At 39.7% G+C, this 17,312-nt stretch overlaps 1 protein-coding gene across 5 annotated transcripts; it reads right to left on the bottom strand.

The window, feature by feature from the left end:
• Positions 1 to 663: 663 nt before the first annotated feature.
• On the bottom strand, positions 664 to 15,743 carry lbr (lamin B receptor). Of its 5 annotated transcripts, none has more exons than XM_044105627.1 (14): positions 15,564 to 15,743; positions 12,218 to 12,392; positions 11,360 to 11,575; positions 11,057 to 11,143; positions 7,926 to 8,112; positions 7,651 to 7,844; positions 6,695 to 6,749; positions 5,746 to 5,940; positions 5,546 to 5,649; positions 4,472 to 4,597; positions 4,221 to 4,389; positions 3,623 to 3,703; positions 3,405 to 3,527; positions 664 to 2,372 (listed from the first exon to the last, which is right to left on the bottom strand). In XM_044105627.1, the coding sequence occupies exons 2-14, from the start codon at positions 12,380 to 12,382 to the stop codon at positions 2,212 to 2,214; spliced, it is 1,863 nt and encodes a 620-aa protein (XP_043961562.1). In that variant the 5' UTR covers positions 12,383 to 12,392; positions 15,564 to 15,743; the 3' UTR covers positions 664 to 2,211. The 5 variants fall into 5 exon arrangements, with proteins under 5 accessions (XP_043961562.1, XP_043961560.1, XP_043961561.1 ...); XM_044105625.1 differs by having other exon boundaries at positions 11,057 to 11,146; positions 15,564 to 15,742; XM_044105626.1 differs by lacking the exon at positions 15,564 to 15,743 and adding an exon at positions 14,320 to 14,504 and having other exon boundaries at positions 11,057 to 11,146.
• Between the last annotated feature and the right edge of the window lie 1,569 nt (positions 15,744 to 17,312).

Raw genomic sequence — 17,312 nt, 5'->3', positions numbered from 1 at the left:
TTTGTTTATTTTGGATATTTAAAACATGTTTCAATTCCAGTGTTTAATGTTCAGCAGAATTTAAAGTTTATTGATCTTTGAGAATGTTTTCTTTGATCATTATGCCTTCACTAATATATTACTTGAAAATTGTCTCAAACAATTTTATCTTTTTTGCAATAATTTCTGGGGAAATCTCGTTATTGTGATAAACCTAAATCTTTTAGGGGTATAAACATTTTTAAGGTCTAACTATATGTTCTCAAAACTGCAGTCTACATCTCCCCACCTTGGATAGTTCTTTCTTCCACTCACCTTTCCATTGTTTGGATGTAGGACTCTGAACAGCCACCTTCTGTAAAAATCATTGTTTTTGACTTGATGTCTTCCCCATAATTATATCAGTATATATATCACAACATAGCTTTATATTAATTAAAAAAAATGTCTTAATGTTACTGGTCTTATTTAAAAAAAAAAAAAAACAAATTTAAGCACAATTATCAAACCACCTAAAGCAGAATAATTTATGAGTTGTTACTTTGAATTGAGTCACTCAAATATCTCAACTTTCAATCAACCCAATCAGAAAGGCTTTGTTCTTCACAAAGAACAACAGAGCCTTGTTCTTGTTCTTCATTTCCTTGAACAAAGCAAGTAAATAAATAAAGCCACACAAAGTGGGACAAGAAAATACTGAAAATCTTTATTTGATGCTTCGACATTTACACAGATAAGCTTCATCTAGCTGCTATTCCGGATTCCTCCTCACAATAAGCCCCACTGGATCTGTTGATGTTCAGCTGTACTGCTTCCCACTATAACATATGATTCACCACAGCTTAATCCTGGAGCAGAACAGGGTCAAGCCAATTCCAAACTGAATGGAATCCAGAACCCTGGCAGGCCTGGGTGTAAACATAAATACAGTGGTCAAAATTAAATTAAAAAACAAATCGCAAAAAAAATTAAAATAAAGCAACATTTAAATAGCTACTTGGAAACATTGCAATTATACTATTATCACCTCTATCTTTAAAAAATAAATCACATGATTAAAAATTATTTACAAGATATTCAGTCAGCACAGCATTAAAAAAATAAAAAATAAAAAAAAGCCAACTACTTAGTTTAGCTGATGTATTGCTACTCGTATGATGATCTACAGCTGAACATGCATAAAAACACTTTGAGGTTTGGAGATGGACAGGTTTCAATGCTACCGGCCGTGGCAGGTTGTCACAGTAAGAACTTCATTCAGTCATCACTGGCCTCGTGTGGAAATTAAAGCTTAAAATGAGTACAATCAATGAGAATAAGTGGCATTATATGGGAATTTATAACCAATTCAGTTCATAATAAATAGCACCATCCAGACTCTAGGAGGACATACGCTTGCATCGTACTCGCAACACAGCGCCACCTGGAGGGCCGAGGGAGGGGAGAGAAGTGAGTGAACCTGAGGTAGCGAAGCCAATCAAATACACTTTGGGACTGAGACAAAACCCATTAGTGCATTTTTAAATAAAACCTCTAAAATCATCTGACGCGCTCGAGTTAAAAACTAGGTTTCTATAGATTAGAATCAAAACGAAGCTAAAAAATGTCCTAATTTACGTTGGAGTCCTGAGAATTAACATGAGTCACAGTTCCACTGTACAGATCATCACTGAGGGACGCAGTCAGTCCCGTCCTTCACAATATACACAGGCTGATGACAGGAACGTCTGCTTAGACGTAATCAGAAAAGCCAAGCTGGAAATGGAGCAGTGTGAAAGAAGCAGTGTGGCTGCTACGGGGAAATTCTTTTTATTTTTTAAAATAAAATAAAAAAATAATAAAAAGAACGGAAGGTTCTGCAGGTGGTATGTTACTCTGAAGTATAAAAAACAAATGTGTATATACAAAAATATACAGTACGTCCTAACAAGAAATTCCAACAAGAGGCGTTTACTTTTTCTTTTCATTTTCTCCTCTTTTGTAAACTTTTCATTTTTTATAATTATTTTCTATTAAAAAGGCAGTTCTTCAAAAAGTCCAAAATATAATTGTCCTTTTTTTTTTTTCCTATTCATTATATAAAAAAAGAAAACAAAAAAAAAATAATCAAAGCTTCTTCAATTCAGATTTAAAAATGTTCTAAAGTCAGTGGGTCGGTCGGTCCGGGACGCTCAGAGGGCGTCCTGGTGGTCATGATGCTGAGAGGGGAAGACCTCGGATCGGATCGGATCCTCAGTAGACGCCGGGAATGATCCGGTAGCGCACCGTTCGGCAGTACTCGTCCCAAGCCGAGCCGTACTTCCGTCGGCACGCGATCATGTCGCGGGAGACTCTGTGCACCAGGAGGATGAAGAAGTAGATGATGTAGAACCAGGGCAGCAGGTGGCTGAAGCCTGCAGACAGGAAGGGAACAACATCATACATCACCTGGAGTGGGCTCTCATTTGTCCATACCGAGCTATTCTAGTGGTTTCATATTTATTGACAAATATTTATGATTAATTTTAATTTATGAATATTTATGACTGCAGTGTTTGATTTCACCGGCTGGTTCCCACTAGCAGTGAACCAACTGCAGTTTTCTGGCCGGTTGATTCTGATTTTGACAGATATTGATTTGTTTGTTTTTTTAAATAAGTGATACTGCCAGGTGTCATAGTCAAAGTCATAAAAAACCTTCAATTTTCCAATCTTATTTTACTGAATAACATTGAACAATATCTGTGAAACAATACAGACTTGTTTCAGCTGCACATGGCACTCTGAAATATGCATAAAAAATTTAAAGCACTGCTGTCCAAACTACTAAATTAACTAAATTTACAATTTAAAAACAAAACTTGAACAGCTTAGACTACAGACTGTTTTTTGGCTTACCGAAGTACAAACTACATTCTGTTTTGTTTTTTTAAAGGTTTTATTGGCTCTAGTGGCCTTTATTTGACAGTTAATTGACAGGAAAGTGGGTAATGAGAGAAGGGGGAAGACATGCAGCAAAGGTCACCAGGCCGGGAATCGAACCTGCGACGGCCGCGTCGAGGACTGAGGCCTCCTTATGTGGGTTGTGCTTAACCCCTGCGCTACCACAGCACATACCACAACATTCTGTTTTTAAAAAATCACAAAGTTTGATGTGACAAAACAACCTAAATCACTAATAAAGTGACCAAAGTTTTAGGTAGGCTAATAGATAATGTACAATTAAAAGGTTTAGTGCAGAAAACTACAACTAGAGATGCTTTATGTAGTTTCACTTTAACTCTTGGTCATGTTTCTTAGTCTAGTTTGTCAACTTTTGAATTTGACAAAATGTCTCTCTCTCTCACACACAAACTTCAGCGGTCTTTAGGATAAACCTTCCAGGGTTAGCAGTGTCATTTTATAGAGTCTGCATGTTTGTGCTAAAAGAGGTGAGGTCCACTCACCACACGGTAGGGACCAGGCCAGAGCCATGATGAGGTCTCCCAGGTAGTTGGGATGGCGGACCACCCCCCACCAGCCGGACACCAGCAGGCTCTTCCCTGTAGCCGTGGGGATGGTTTTCAAATCTGGACACATCAGGAGAGAGGACACTGAAGTTTTCCTGTGACAGTCTGAGGAAGATGGCATCCAGAGGACGACCCAAACCCTGGGCTGAACTTACGGGACAGTCTGGGGTCCGACGGGTTCCTCCTGAAGGCGTTTTTCTCAGAGTTTGATTTCCTGAATATGTAGAAGCCAACAACTGAAACACAGAGGCAGACTGTCATGACGACTGATTCTGCTGGACGATGAATCGTCACAGTAGTTAATGCAGTAAATGAGAATATTTCTGCTTGGAGACCATTTTTACATAATAGATTGATGACTGCATCATCTGGTTGATTTTCTTTAAATGGGACAGTGAATATTAATCAATGTAAAATACTCTCATCAATATACTGAATTCAGCAAAATGCTCATTTCCATCCATGGAAGGTACAAAAAACATTACAATTTCATAAATAAAAGTAAATACAGTAAATAAATAAAAACTACACGTGGTCAGAAAAACCTATTTTCAGAGGCCTGTATCAAAGTGCTGGTGACATAAAATGTTTACAAAATTATATATGATCTAAAACAGATACAGCTCAGATCATATCTAAAACTATATTAACACGAAGTTAACAATTGTAGGCTATATAGTTTTATTACAATGTTTTGTGGTATTGCTGTGATAATAATTTAAATAATTAACTGGTTGCTATGATACTACTCACGTTTGAGTACAATGATGGCAGTGAGCACTGGGAGGCTGAGGGGGTTGGGGTGGCTAACCAGGTAGTTAGCCTGCAGGGTGTAAGTGAAGGGAACCCACACCAGATCCCCAAAGGCCAGCATGTAGCCGAAGCCGTCATGCATCAGGTCCATGGTGGTCAGGATGGCCTCCTGGAGGAGAAACACTGGCTCAGTCACGTTTCAACTGACAGAGGGGACGTTTCTGGGAATGTCGGCAGGGAGCTGAGCGAACCTCGTTCCACAAACCGTCCACCACGTAGACGAGCTGGAAGACGTTGACCAGGATCATGGAGCATGACGGAGCGTCCAGTTTCTGCTGCTTCATCTCAGCCAGCGCCATGGCAACGTTGATCAGACACTAAGCGGGAAAAGTCACATCAGTCCATGGAACGAATGTCCAGAAACACTATGACTTCTACTAACATGATGTCATGTTAGTTAGCCACCAGTTGCTTTCAGTTTTAGGATTCTCTGTGAAAACATGCGAATACAGGCCCTGTTGTTTTTAAATGTTCCTTCAGTCCAGGATCCTTAATGTGAAAGTCAGAGAAAGAGACAAACTGACAGGTTTCCTCCTGATTTGATTATATTCAAATTCTGATGTCTAGAGATACTAGTTGTGAAAACAGTCACAGTGTGGAGGCTAAAGTAGCATCAGCTAACACTGTTTAAGACTCACAGGACAAACAACCATGCATACACACACACACACACACACTCTTATGACCAAGGAAAATTCAGAGATCAATTAACTCAGTCATGTTTTGTTGTTGCCCAATTGTCCAAGAGAAGCTTTCAAAAGTGGAAGAAGAAAAGATGCAGGCCTTTGTGTTTCTAGGCAACCGTGTTACCAACTGCTTCATAAATATGGTGTTAAATCTGATAATCACTACAATGTAATATCTTACAAGGAGAAGGATAACAAACAAATAGATGGTTTTAAATGAAAGCAGTGATTCGTTAAATGTTAGTGTTAACACAGTTTAGTTAATATCACTCAGTGAGTGATATTAACTCACTCACTCACGGTCACATCACTAGAGTTGCTGTAATCATCTCACAGCCACAGACTGTTATTAAGTATAAAATAAAACATAGAAAAATAACAGATCTCTAAACCCAGCAGGAGGTGCTGTTTTCTAATAGTAGGTTGAGAAGAAGAACGGAAGCGAGAGAAGAAGACATGCAGCCTCTGCATATGGTGAACCTGCTCTGCCACTGAGGCATGTGGCGCCCCCTGGTGGTGATGTTTGGCCTTACTTGCCCACTTTTCATGACGATCCTCAGAAATGCCATCAGCACTCACCCAGCCGATGAGTCCAGGACGCATCTCACAGAAGAACTTCAGGTCAAACTCCTTGATGCGAGGATTCAGCTCACGGCCTTTAAAGAAGTCATAGATCACCTTTCCTGGGGAGTCGAAGCAGATGGCAGCAGGCGCCGTTGAAATGAGGAGACAGCACAGCGCACGGAGGCGGAGCATGGCTGATTTGTGATGCGTCTCACCCGAGTTTCCTCCCAGAGCCCGTTCATCAGGGCCAGCGGAGCGGGAGCGGACATACAGGTAGACACTGAGCAGCATGGACACCAGGAAGGAGGCGGAGGTCAGCTGCAGGAAGTGGCTGTGGATGTAGGTGAGGTCAGCTCCCTGGTACACTGCTGCTGCCACCACTGCAGCACTGACCACAAAGGCAAAGAAACCTGCACACAACAATAAATTGTCCCAGAGGTTATTGCGATAAATGACAACATTGTTGTTTTGAGACCATTTTTAAGTACCATAATGCTGATGATACAATAATACAAGAACATACTCTCACAGATCAATAAACTTTCAGTTCTAGTGAACATTTAACACTGGAACTGGGAGACATTTTAAATATCCAAAATAAATAAACAAAACAGCAAAAATAACAAACTTAAATTCTGAAGTTTCTGTCATCAAAACTGTCCTGCAAAAAGGGGTTGATTGAGACCAAAGCACCAGACTGGGAACTTTTATCATCCAGTTTTTGGTAGAAAGAGAGAAAACAAAAAAACTATTTATTGTGCAAATGGAAATTACTGAGCTTGTTTTAATGTATGATGTGATTTATTGAGAGAGGCCTACACAGAAAACTGGCCAGGAGCTTCCATCACCTTTGTGTCCGGTGTGAACATCTGCTGCTGTGAGACTGACTGGCTAAATGTTACATTAGCATGAAAAATGCAAGTTCATAACACCTGGAATACATCGGCCAACAATTATTGAAATGTAAACAATCCTTCGATTATGGCTATCAGATACACAACTGGTTAATCTGGGACAAAAACTGACCGTTATTAAAACCTATGATGATGATGAACATCTGGGAACAAAGTTGCTTCAGTGTGTCACAGTTCAGTCAGAGGTCAAATTAAAAACTTGAAACCCAGGTAAGGCGAGAACAGAACAGAGTGATTAGCTGAGTCTTACCATTGGTTCTGTATGTGAGCCTTCTGCCAGACCTTAGCAGAACTCCTTCACTCAGCTACAGAAACACAGAGGAAAAGAAAACGGATTGAAACAAGACAGACGAGAATCATTAGACAGTAAAAAAACAAAAGCTGGGCATCAATAATAAACGGGTATTATTTATATAGTTTACAGGCATATTGTGTCATTTTATAGCACAATAAAGTAACCATGTCAACTTCAGTTATAAAAACACTATATATATCAAATATGACAAAAGAAATTTGACTTTGTAAGCCAACGCCTTGAAATTGGGCCTCTGTCTCTTTAAAACCTCCTGCTCTTTCTGAAACTTTGCCTTCAGGAAGTCATCACAACTCTATTACCTTTTTATCACCGTTGCAATGAGAATTAGCTCCTATAATGGGCTCAGCACTTTCATCAGGTGTTTGCTAATTGCTGCTGCTAGTCTGAAGGAGCCGAGTGGGAGAGGGCTGCTTAGACGCTGCAGCTCTGAGGAGGAGCGTTGTCCTCAAAGGCAGGTGTAGAGCCAACCAGGCATTCTGCAGAGCTGAATGGTTGCCATGGATTTTAAAGGATTTCTCAAACTTGCATAAAATAATCAAAGCAACACTCTAGGTATGTTTTTTGATGAGGAAATAGGGCTATAACATGACAAATTATGAAGAAAAAAGAGGATTTTACAGAACACCGCCCCTTTAAATGTGACATAATCAGTAGTGGATCATCATCTAAAATTTGATTCAGCAAGATGGTGTTTACAGTGGGACCTTCTGAGCTCCTAACATGTCAGCATGAGAGCTTCCATTCCTCTAGTGGAGCCTCTCATCAAGCCTTCCTCCTGACCACTAATCCAATCTCTGTCTTCCTCCAGGTCATATGCCGGTTCACGTGGACGCTGTACTACATCCAGCAGCCGTGTTCTCACATCATTAAACCTCCTGATCCTCACTCACCTTCCCAACAGGCAAAGTGTAGAGCAGAGCCTGGAAGAAAATCCAGATGATGACAAAGCCAAGAGCTTGAGGATCCCAGAAAGTTTCGAGTGGAGGCAGAGCTGGGAGGTTTGTCAGACTGGGATCCTTCTGGTTCACCTGGAGGACCAGAAACAGAACCCAGGCAGGCAGGAAGAGCATCAGGAAGAGGGCTCCTGGGGACAGACGCACAGTTTGAATGAGGTTCCCTTTGCTTGGAGACATGCACTTATTTTTCTGCTTCTCCTGTGACTCACCTATGTTCCCTCCAAAGTCCACTGGGGTGGAGGAGGCAGCGGCGGCAGCAGGAGGGGCAGCAGATGCTCTCTCCTCCCTCTCCTCTGGCTTGGCTTCAGGTGCTTTGGAGTCTCCATCTTCCTTCCTGCGGCGCAGGTTGTAGCGGCCCTGGTTCTTCTCAGAATCCACCTCTACCTTAGCATCAGCCTGAGGGAAACCAGAGAGGATCACTGTGAGCTTTGCAGCCTCTGACAACTTCTAATGAGGAATGTCACAATAACCAATGAATCAATTAATCGCATGATAAATTAAAACAAACTCATAACTTTCACGAGCATAATTTATCGCTTTTCTCTTTCTACTAGAATCTGGATGATAAAGGTCAATCTGGTGATTCGGTCTCAACTAGCCCTTATTTTGAAGGGCAGTTTTGTTCACAGAGACTTCATGATTTATTTTATTTGTTGTTTCCTGTTTGTTTATTTATTTTGGATATTTAAAATGTCTTCCAGGTGTTAAATGTTCATCAGAATTTAAAGTTTATTGATCTGTAAGAATGTGTTCTTGCATTATTATTACTTGAAAATAGTCTCAAAACAAAAATATTATGGTTTATCATGATAACTTCTGGGACAATTTATCATCCAGCAATATTTTTTTACTGCGACAGACCTACTCCTGCATCCCCAGAACCAAACGAGAGGAAGCAGCATTCAGCTTCTATGCACCATAAATCTGGAACAAACCTCCAGAAAACTGTAAAACAGTTGAAACACCGACTTCCTTTAAATCTGGACTAAAAACCTGCCTGTTCAGGATTGTATTCGAAACATAATTAATTACAAATTTCATGATGGCACTTGACTTACTGTAATGTATTGACTGTTGATTCTATGTTGCATGACTTTGTGTTTTTGGATTTATGACGTAAAGCACTTTGAAAGGCCTTGCTGCTGAAATGTGCCATGCAAATACAATTTGGTTGGTTGATATAAATAGAAACTGAACAGAATCCATGTTTCTGTTCAGTAAGACACCACAGATAGGTTATAATGCTAAAAATGTATACATAACTCCATACAGAGGTGTTCTTTATTAACTGCATGGGGTAAAAAAAGGCCTTTGGGAGGGACGTCCTGTTGCTGTTACAGTAATAACAGAGTTACTGAACTTGTGCCCTGCGACTGGATCGTTTTTTTTTTTTCTCCCAAAGCAGAGAAATGAAAGCCGCGTGCTGCTCCACCATGTGATGGAGCAACTGAAGCCTTCACAAGGCCCCATCAACCTGCACGCATCATGACATTCCAGCAGCTCACACTCATCTCAAACCAGAGCCAGCATTAACACGAGTTAGCTACAGGCTCTCTGCTGCCTTGGCTCCTGTTTTACATGGTTTTCACTAGAGCCGTTAAAAATGAACATGATAATTCACAGTGGGGAAAGTGTTTGAAACTGACAATTACTTCCACAGGTTTCTGTATTTTTTTGGACAGAATTTCTTCCTCCTTTTCAGCTGTTTCTCCAGGGTTTCCCCCAGTGTATTATAAGCCTGGCGGCCCACCATGCAACAGAGTCCTGGGTTTGAATTCTTTACTAGAGTCTTTATTTCAGAATAAAGGCTCAGAAATTATTGAACTAAATGTAGTTTAAAATTATGACTGTAAACACATTATATATACATAAATAAAATTCTCCTTCACTTGCCACTTAATAATAATATATTATATACTCACAGAAAGCTTATTTAAAAAGATATTATTTTTAAGTGGGCAGCGATGTACAGATTGAGACACTTTATCAGGGTTTCCCCCAGTGTATTATCAGCCTGGCGGCCCACCATGCTTTACAAAACCTCCGGCCAGGCTAAGCGTTGCTGGTTTCTGTTTTTAGAAAAATAATAATAGTAATAATAACTTTTTTTAAAAATGCTTAAATTTATTTATTTATTTTTAAATCAAGCAGGATTGCAAGGTTTTCTGTAGCTCTGAGCATATTTATTCCTAGAAGATAGGTTTATACTTTATGCTTTTAAAGCCGGCAGAGTGGACCAATCACACAGCTGAAGCCTCTGAATTTAAATTGTAAAACCATTAAATCAAATGTGGCACCATTGATAATCTCAATGAACAAATAGAACTTTGCTATATCTGTGATCAGTGTTAAAATATTATCATTTATGGGGTCATGAAGTCCTGGGGGACCTCATGAAGCTGCTGATTTAAATCAGATTAAACAGAAGTGCAAATAACTGACATTCATTTTACTGTATTATTTTGTTGATGTTTTTAAGATTCTACAGTTGTGGGTTTAAATAGCGTTTCACTGGCAATATTTTCCCATAACATGTAATTACCCAGTAATAGTTTTACTTTTCCTGTCTACTTAATATCTTTTAATATAAAAACACGGTGGACCGCCTCGGTGCCCTGACCACAGGGTTTAGCAGATTTTCTGGGGGAAACCCTGTTCTCTATGGAGCTAATCTCCCGTTTCTTACTGACGTAATCTATGAAAAGAGCTCCACTCTTGTCCTCCTACTCGGCGCTGCAGCATTAAGGCTCTCAGAGCACAGGAAGAACCCCCAAATTACTACAAAATGTAGCAAAGCATGTTCAGTCGTGAATATCTGGATATTCACGACTGAAGCAAAACTAAACTGCTTTGAACAAATAGAAAAGAAGGATGACGAATACAAAAGCATCAAAAACATGAGAAATGAGCCCATGTTTTTCCTGCTGCATCCTGTTTCAATCAACTGACAGCCAAAATAACTGATAACAATTGACTGTTCTACTATTTAGAACTCCTGTATTAACTCGGTTCATTTTTGTACTGATTTAATAATTGATTAATTGTTATTAATACACACAATTAATCAATTGATCAGCTGTTTTATGACCCAGTCTTTACACAGACTGATCCTTTTCTGTTTTTAAACTGCAGTGTAGACATGCTCTGGCAGCTCAACTGTCAGTATGTTGATGGAAATTGGTTTGATAAAAACTACAGAAAAGTTCCAGTTTGCCTTTTGTCTGTTGACCACTGGAGATACAGTCCAGCAGCGTTTGTGACCCCACTAGATAGAAGCGTGTTGGGTAATGGATGGATGGATGTTTCCAGGTATTTTGCTACATAATAATCCAGAACTCACCTCATTGACTTTGCTAGCCATGTTATTCTCCTCTTTCTTTTCGTGTTTATTGTTGCTATTGTTCTCGGCTGGCTCTTTCTCCTGCTGCTGCTGCCCATCAGAAAACAGAAGGAGATCGATGGAGATGAGAGGAACAAAAGAAAACGGGAGAAAATAAAGACAAGGTGAGGAACAAACGAAGGGAACGTTGGTCAAAAGAGAGATGTCTCTCTGGAAATGTCCAAGAGAGACACATGGACATTTCCAGAGATGAAGAAAAGGTCCTAGTGACTTTTAACAGAAAGTCTTTCTGAAAGGCCTTACTATGGGGCTGATCTTGATTTCAGCTGCTTGCTTGAGCTTTTTATCCCCGCGTGAAGATGGTGTGCCGTCTCCGGCGGCGGCTGCAGCAGCAGCAGCGGCGGTACGTGATGACGAGCGGCGTGTGGTCCTAGCCGGGGAGCGTGAGCGGCTGCGGCGGCGCCCAGGGGAACGGGAGTTGGAGCGGGAGCGCGAGCGCTGCTGGAAGCTGGTGACATTCTGTTGGAAGAAAAAAAGTTTTTAATTATATATACTGATACATAGAAAGCTGTAATATCAAAATCAGGAGGTGGTGTGAAGGAGGAAATGTGTTAAAAATTCAGATGCACTGATCTGATAAATATTGAAAAAGGTTCTAGATTAGATATCCATAATGTGTCCTATCTAGAAGAACAGATCTATTCAGTCTAATTCTATACTTTGTCCTATGAGTGACATCATGCTTTATTTTACATTCTATTTAGAATTCCTAATTGCACTTACTGAACCATTTGAGAAGTTTGTTGCAATTTATTCATACATGTTTGTATGAAGGTAGTCAAAATGTTTTAGTCAGTTTCAGTTTCTTTATTATTTACTTTCCATTGGCTGTTTTTCTTGCACTCAGTGAACAAATTAAAGTTGTTTTTACATGTTTGACCAAACTGGTGAATCTGTTGGTGTATTTAAGTGAGCTGTGCTGGTGTAGAGTTAAATAAATCTGTAATTTACTACATTCATGTTTGTGTTTAAAAAAAACCCACACACACACAAACATTTCTGCAGTGTTTTTCTGTATCAGCCAATAATAAACCTCAGATATTGTATCAGTAGTGAAAAAAGTGGATCTCCAGACATCGTGGAGATGAGTCAGTACAGTACCATGATGTCCTGCTCCTTGAGCTCCAGCTCTGTGCCGTCCTTGTAGATGACTGTGTAGTTGCGGCTCTTAGCATCGTAGCCCAGCACTTTGACTTCGTAGTACAGGCTGCTGCCGGGCCAGCGGCCCATTACCTTGTCCCCTGCTTGGTACTTCAGAGAAGGCATGGTCAACCACCTGAGGAGGAGTGAAACACAGTAATGGACCACTGGAGACCAGCAGGAGGACACAGAGAGGCAGGGCGGGAAGTGAAAGATATGCAGCATCCCAATCGCTGTGGGCTACACGTTTCCTTTGTTGCATCATATTGGTTTCAAAATCAGAAAGCATTTTCATCATTTTCATTCCTTTGGTTTCAGTTCCTTTTAAAGAGAGCCTATGAATATCCAGAGAAACACTTATGGTCACAAATAACAAGTACATCTACGGTATGTGGAAGTTTAAGAAGCGTCACCATTGCTCCTAATATAGTAGTGATGTTTTGAAACCACAGTCGGCAAACTACAAGTGGCACAGTTGTTCATCAGTCAGTCGATCTTCTCATGACAAACCGATCTTATCCAGCGATCTGATCTGAGAATCAGTCAGAGTTTCTCTGACAGAGAGAGAGAGGACTGACTGAAAGGTCTGCATGTGTTTGGTTAACTATAGTCAACCTGCTATTGCCAACACAGCAAGGTTTTCAGACAAGAAAGAAAAAAAAAGTAAATCTGCACTGGCCAGAATTGGAATAAGTCAAGTTTTAAGAAAAGAAATAAAGGTAATCAGCCAAAAATCTGTTAGCAAATCTGAACTACACTACACATACAAGTCAGTTTCAAGTGGACAAACCTCCATTAGAACACAATTGGAACAACAGAATGATACAGTAGAGCTAACCACTGTACACAAAGGGATGGGCCAAGCAACGTCAGCATAATGACATTACAGAGCAGAGGGACACGGTGAGTGGGAACACCAGCACAGTACAGCAGAACTGCTGACAGGCATGTCCCCAGTAGGTTTACCCAGAAGCTCTCCATTCAAGTCAGGCCACCAGGAAAAGACACAACAGAGAAGGCAGGAATGAAAGAAAACCAAGAGATGCTCAGAGATAGCAGATCTGTGATCTCTGGCACTGAGTTTGACAACAATCACAAGTGGAAAATGTTCCATCACACTAGTCCCGTGATCAACGCCGGATGTTACTACTGACGAAAACTACAATATGAAAGACGACAGAATGTAGGAGGAAGATAGTTTATTCTTGTTTTTTTTAAAACACTGTGCAGCCTGCTTCCCCAGAGCTCTCACAGCATTGCAAAAGAAGTTGTGCGTCATTTAAACATATGGAATCAATTGGATGGATGGATGGATAATTTCATTTTAAAAAAAGAAGAAGAAAAAGGCAGATGAGCTGAATTATGAATACATCTTACATAACAGTTTACATCGCTGCCATGTTTGCTAATGATTAATTATCGTGTGAACAAGCTTTTTCAAGTGTGATTTTAATTCATTCACTTAATAGAAACAATGCAATTCCGAAATTGGATTTTTTGACATTAGCGGAATAGACAAAGATTTGCACATATATGCATTGAAAATTCAGCTATTACTCCTTTAAGCTATAAACTGCAAAAGACCCGTTGCAAAAAAATAAATAAATAAAAAATTACAAATATTATTGAGCAACATCCAGCCTTAGTTGGAAAAGCAACAAGGATTTTAACACCCAAGTCAAAAATATCTGGTTCAACTAGCCCGAGTTTTTAAGTTCAATTATAGTTGTTTTTTTTACTTGGAGGCGCAGGCTGCTGTCAGCAGTCAGGCTCCTGAACATTCCAGCGGTTCACACAATCTCTACTACAAGACAAGAACCTGAAGAAGCTGCTTTAAAATAACCCAGATTGCAGGTCTTTGACTACAACCGTTTCTTCTACCGTAATCTACAATCAAAGGACAATTGAAAAGCCTCAAAAGTCCTTAAACAAACCAGGAACGCAATCCTATAATACGATATGTTTAAGTCACATGTTCCCAATCAGCCCCAGATTCACTGGTTTCTTTGGCCTCAATAATCGCATCTCGTAAAAACACAAAGCTCGTTTCAAAAACGACACACCCAAAGCCGGCCTGTGCTCTGGTCCTCAGGTCTGCTGGCTCAGGTCCATGTCGAATGTAGAAAGTCGAGATTCTGCCGATGACTGACTGCCAGCCAATTTATGAGAAGAGACACGGCTCTCACCAGAGGGTGGAGTTTCAAATAATAAAAAAAAAAAGTTAGACGATTGAGACCCCCACCCACATCTGGAACATGGACTTTTTACATTCGCCCCGCAGTCGTGTTTTCTCCAACTCTGAGGGGAAACCCGGTTTACGCTTTCGCTTTGAGGCTAGAACAGAAATACAAAACCGCTACGTTAGTGCGCTTTCCCAAAGAAAACAAAAACCCCAGAAAAATATTTATTTATTTAATATTTAATCACTTTCGAAACTACTAAACGTCAAAGACAAACACCCAAGTGTATGGGCTTAAACACCTGTCTTGTATTTTATTCTTTATTTTTTTTTTTTAGGGAAATCTAATTTTATAGTTTTGGCCTTCAGCCTCGTTTGGTTACAAGCATTGTGCCTTAATAAGCCACTAATAATGCCACAACCTGGTTAAAGACAATGTAAAAAAAAAAAATGATAAAAAAAAAACATGAACTGTTGCTTTAAAAAAATCCGCCGTGCGTTGGCTTTGCTTTCAGAAAATCCTGCTGCAGCTACAAGCAACAAAACGGAAAGGAGGGAAAACGTCATGCATTCAAATACTGCTGCTGAAGAAACCCCGATGCATCCGCCAAACAGACAAAGCCTGCGCGCCTATCAATTTACACTCAATACAGAGACTAATTTATGAAAAGGAAGGGAATAATAGCATGCATGACATCCTTGTAACATAAAAGCCAAGAGAGAGCATGTTATTTCTTCAAGTCTGTTAAAGTTACCATTTGACAAGGCGGACACAATCTAATTCCTGCGCGCTGCATGATTGCGTATATTAATCACAATGTTGGCAAAATAACGTTTACTAGTGTAGCTAACTGACAACTCCGCCCATCCAAAACTGACCAGAATTATTGCACTGTAAAATGTAATGTATGTAAGTGGTAAGCATACAGGCAGGTTTCGAATTCAATATGTGTTTATAATGCTTTTGGTAAAAATACGATGCGATTCCAGAAATTAGTCTGAGCCCAGTTCACCGTTAGCAGCAGCTTGGGGATAGCATCGGCTAAGCTCCTGTTAGCCAACAAAGAGAAGCGTAAAGCGGCTGGAAATTCTCCAACACAAGAAAACCCATCATGTAGGAACACTTACCTTATACTGCACGAATAATTCCACTGAGCAAACGTGAAAGATAATCCACCCAACCACGCTGAATTAATGAAGTAAGGTTAATATTTTAAAAAACGAACTTTGCTAATGTTTGACGTAGAGCTCGTTCTCCCTCCCTCACCGGGCAAAACCCACCAGTGACCAGGAAGGCGCGAAGCTTTACGATTGGGTGGCTCAGCCTTCATTTCAAACGGCTCTGCGCTCTGATTGGTTACTGGTGGATTTTAAATGAGTTGGGATTGGTTTGGAGACAGTCACGACTATTTTGTTTACTGGTGTCATATTACAGTCGGTCAAAATGGCAGATTTTGTCAAAACATACAAAATATGTTTTGTATGTTTCAGACTAAAAAACATACAAAACATGTTTTGTATGTTTTGTATACTTACCCTATCTTTATTTTACCAAAAAAATAGGGTAATAACCTATTTTTTATAGGGTAAATAGGGTATTTACCCCATTTCTTTTAAGGGTAAATGCTACGGATAAAAAAAATTACTTTAAATTATTCAGTTAATTGAGATAGGATTTAGATGACGTTAAGATAAAAATGGTTAAGCTGAATTTCGTCTCCCTCCAACCTTTGTAACGTAAACCTAACCGTTGCTTGTCTATGCAAACCTATTCACTCACTGGTAAAAGCAATGATTCTGTTCATCCATGTTATGACTGTTTTTGCACCTGTTAGCGCAAGAAAAACTAACAATAAGAGGAAGAAAGGCGCTTTTAAAAATTCAAACTCCCCAATCAAACTGAAGCTGAACTATTTTTTCCAACTTCCTCATCTTTCTCGCTGCAGCTCAGTGTTTTCCTGTCAGTGCAGCTCTCACCCGAGTCTCTCTGTGGCAGTAAATCAAACTGAAACCTCAAATGAACTGCAGATGCACTGCAGCGTTCCACCCAGAGGAAATATTGCCGCATCTGAGGAGGTGAACGTTTAAAAAAAAAAAATAAATAAAATAAAAAAAATAATAATAAATCAAAAGGAGGAAAGCCTCATTAGAACAGGCCCTGGTTGATTTAGATTTAAGCAACTATAGCTTTTAAGAATGTTTTCAACAACCGGATACAGGAACACCTTTATGAGTTAAATACTCATAATGTAAGTTAAATATTGTTCAAAGCTTTGATGAACCTACATTAGCTTTTCATTTTTATAATCCTCTTTTTGCAGAAAATAAATTACTAGTGAGCATTTAAAAGATTCAACTGGATTTATCTTTAAAAAAATAGTTATTTTTTTTCCTAAAAGGCATTCTCTGTAAGTTAGGCAAATGCAAAGCAACTCAATGTTTCAGGGTTCAACTTGACCTCTCACCAAGCAGCAGTTCACTTTGTTCATAATGACAGTCCAGGTGCTAAAGACTCAAATGAGGCATCTGCATCACCACACCCCAATTTGAATCAGTCAGCCCTTCTCTCAGAGTGAGTCTGAGGCGGAGCGATAGATGTGGGAAGGAAAACTCACAGGATAAATAACAACAGGAGTGTTCTAGCTCTGGAAAAGAACAAACTAGTCAACTGACTACAGCAGTTAAAGTCAATAAGAGATTGACATAAAGTAAAAATATATTTCATGTTCAACCAAATTACAAAAGAAAAAGCCACACATGTACAGTTCTAACATGTAAATGTAGTAGTATCAGAATATTTTGTCATATACATCTCAACTTCACCACTCCTGCTGGGATTTCTACCATCATTCATGAGAAACATCTATTTTAGATGTT

Source organism: Gambusia affinis, linkage group LG22 (genome assembly GCF_019740435.1).
Source record: "Gambusia affinis linkage group LG22, SWU_Gaff_1.0, whole genome shotgun sequence".
NCBI lineage: Eukaryota > Metazoa > Chordata > Actinopteri > Cyprinodontiformes > Poeciliidae > Gambusia > Gambusia affinis.
This window is presented reverse-complemented; position numbering and strand designations above follow the sequence as displayed.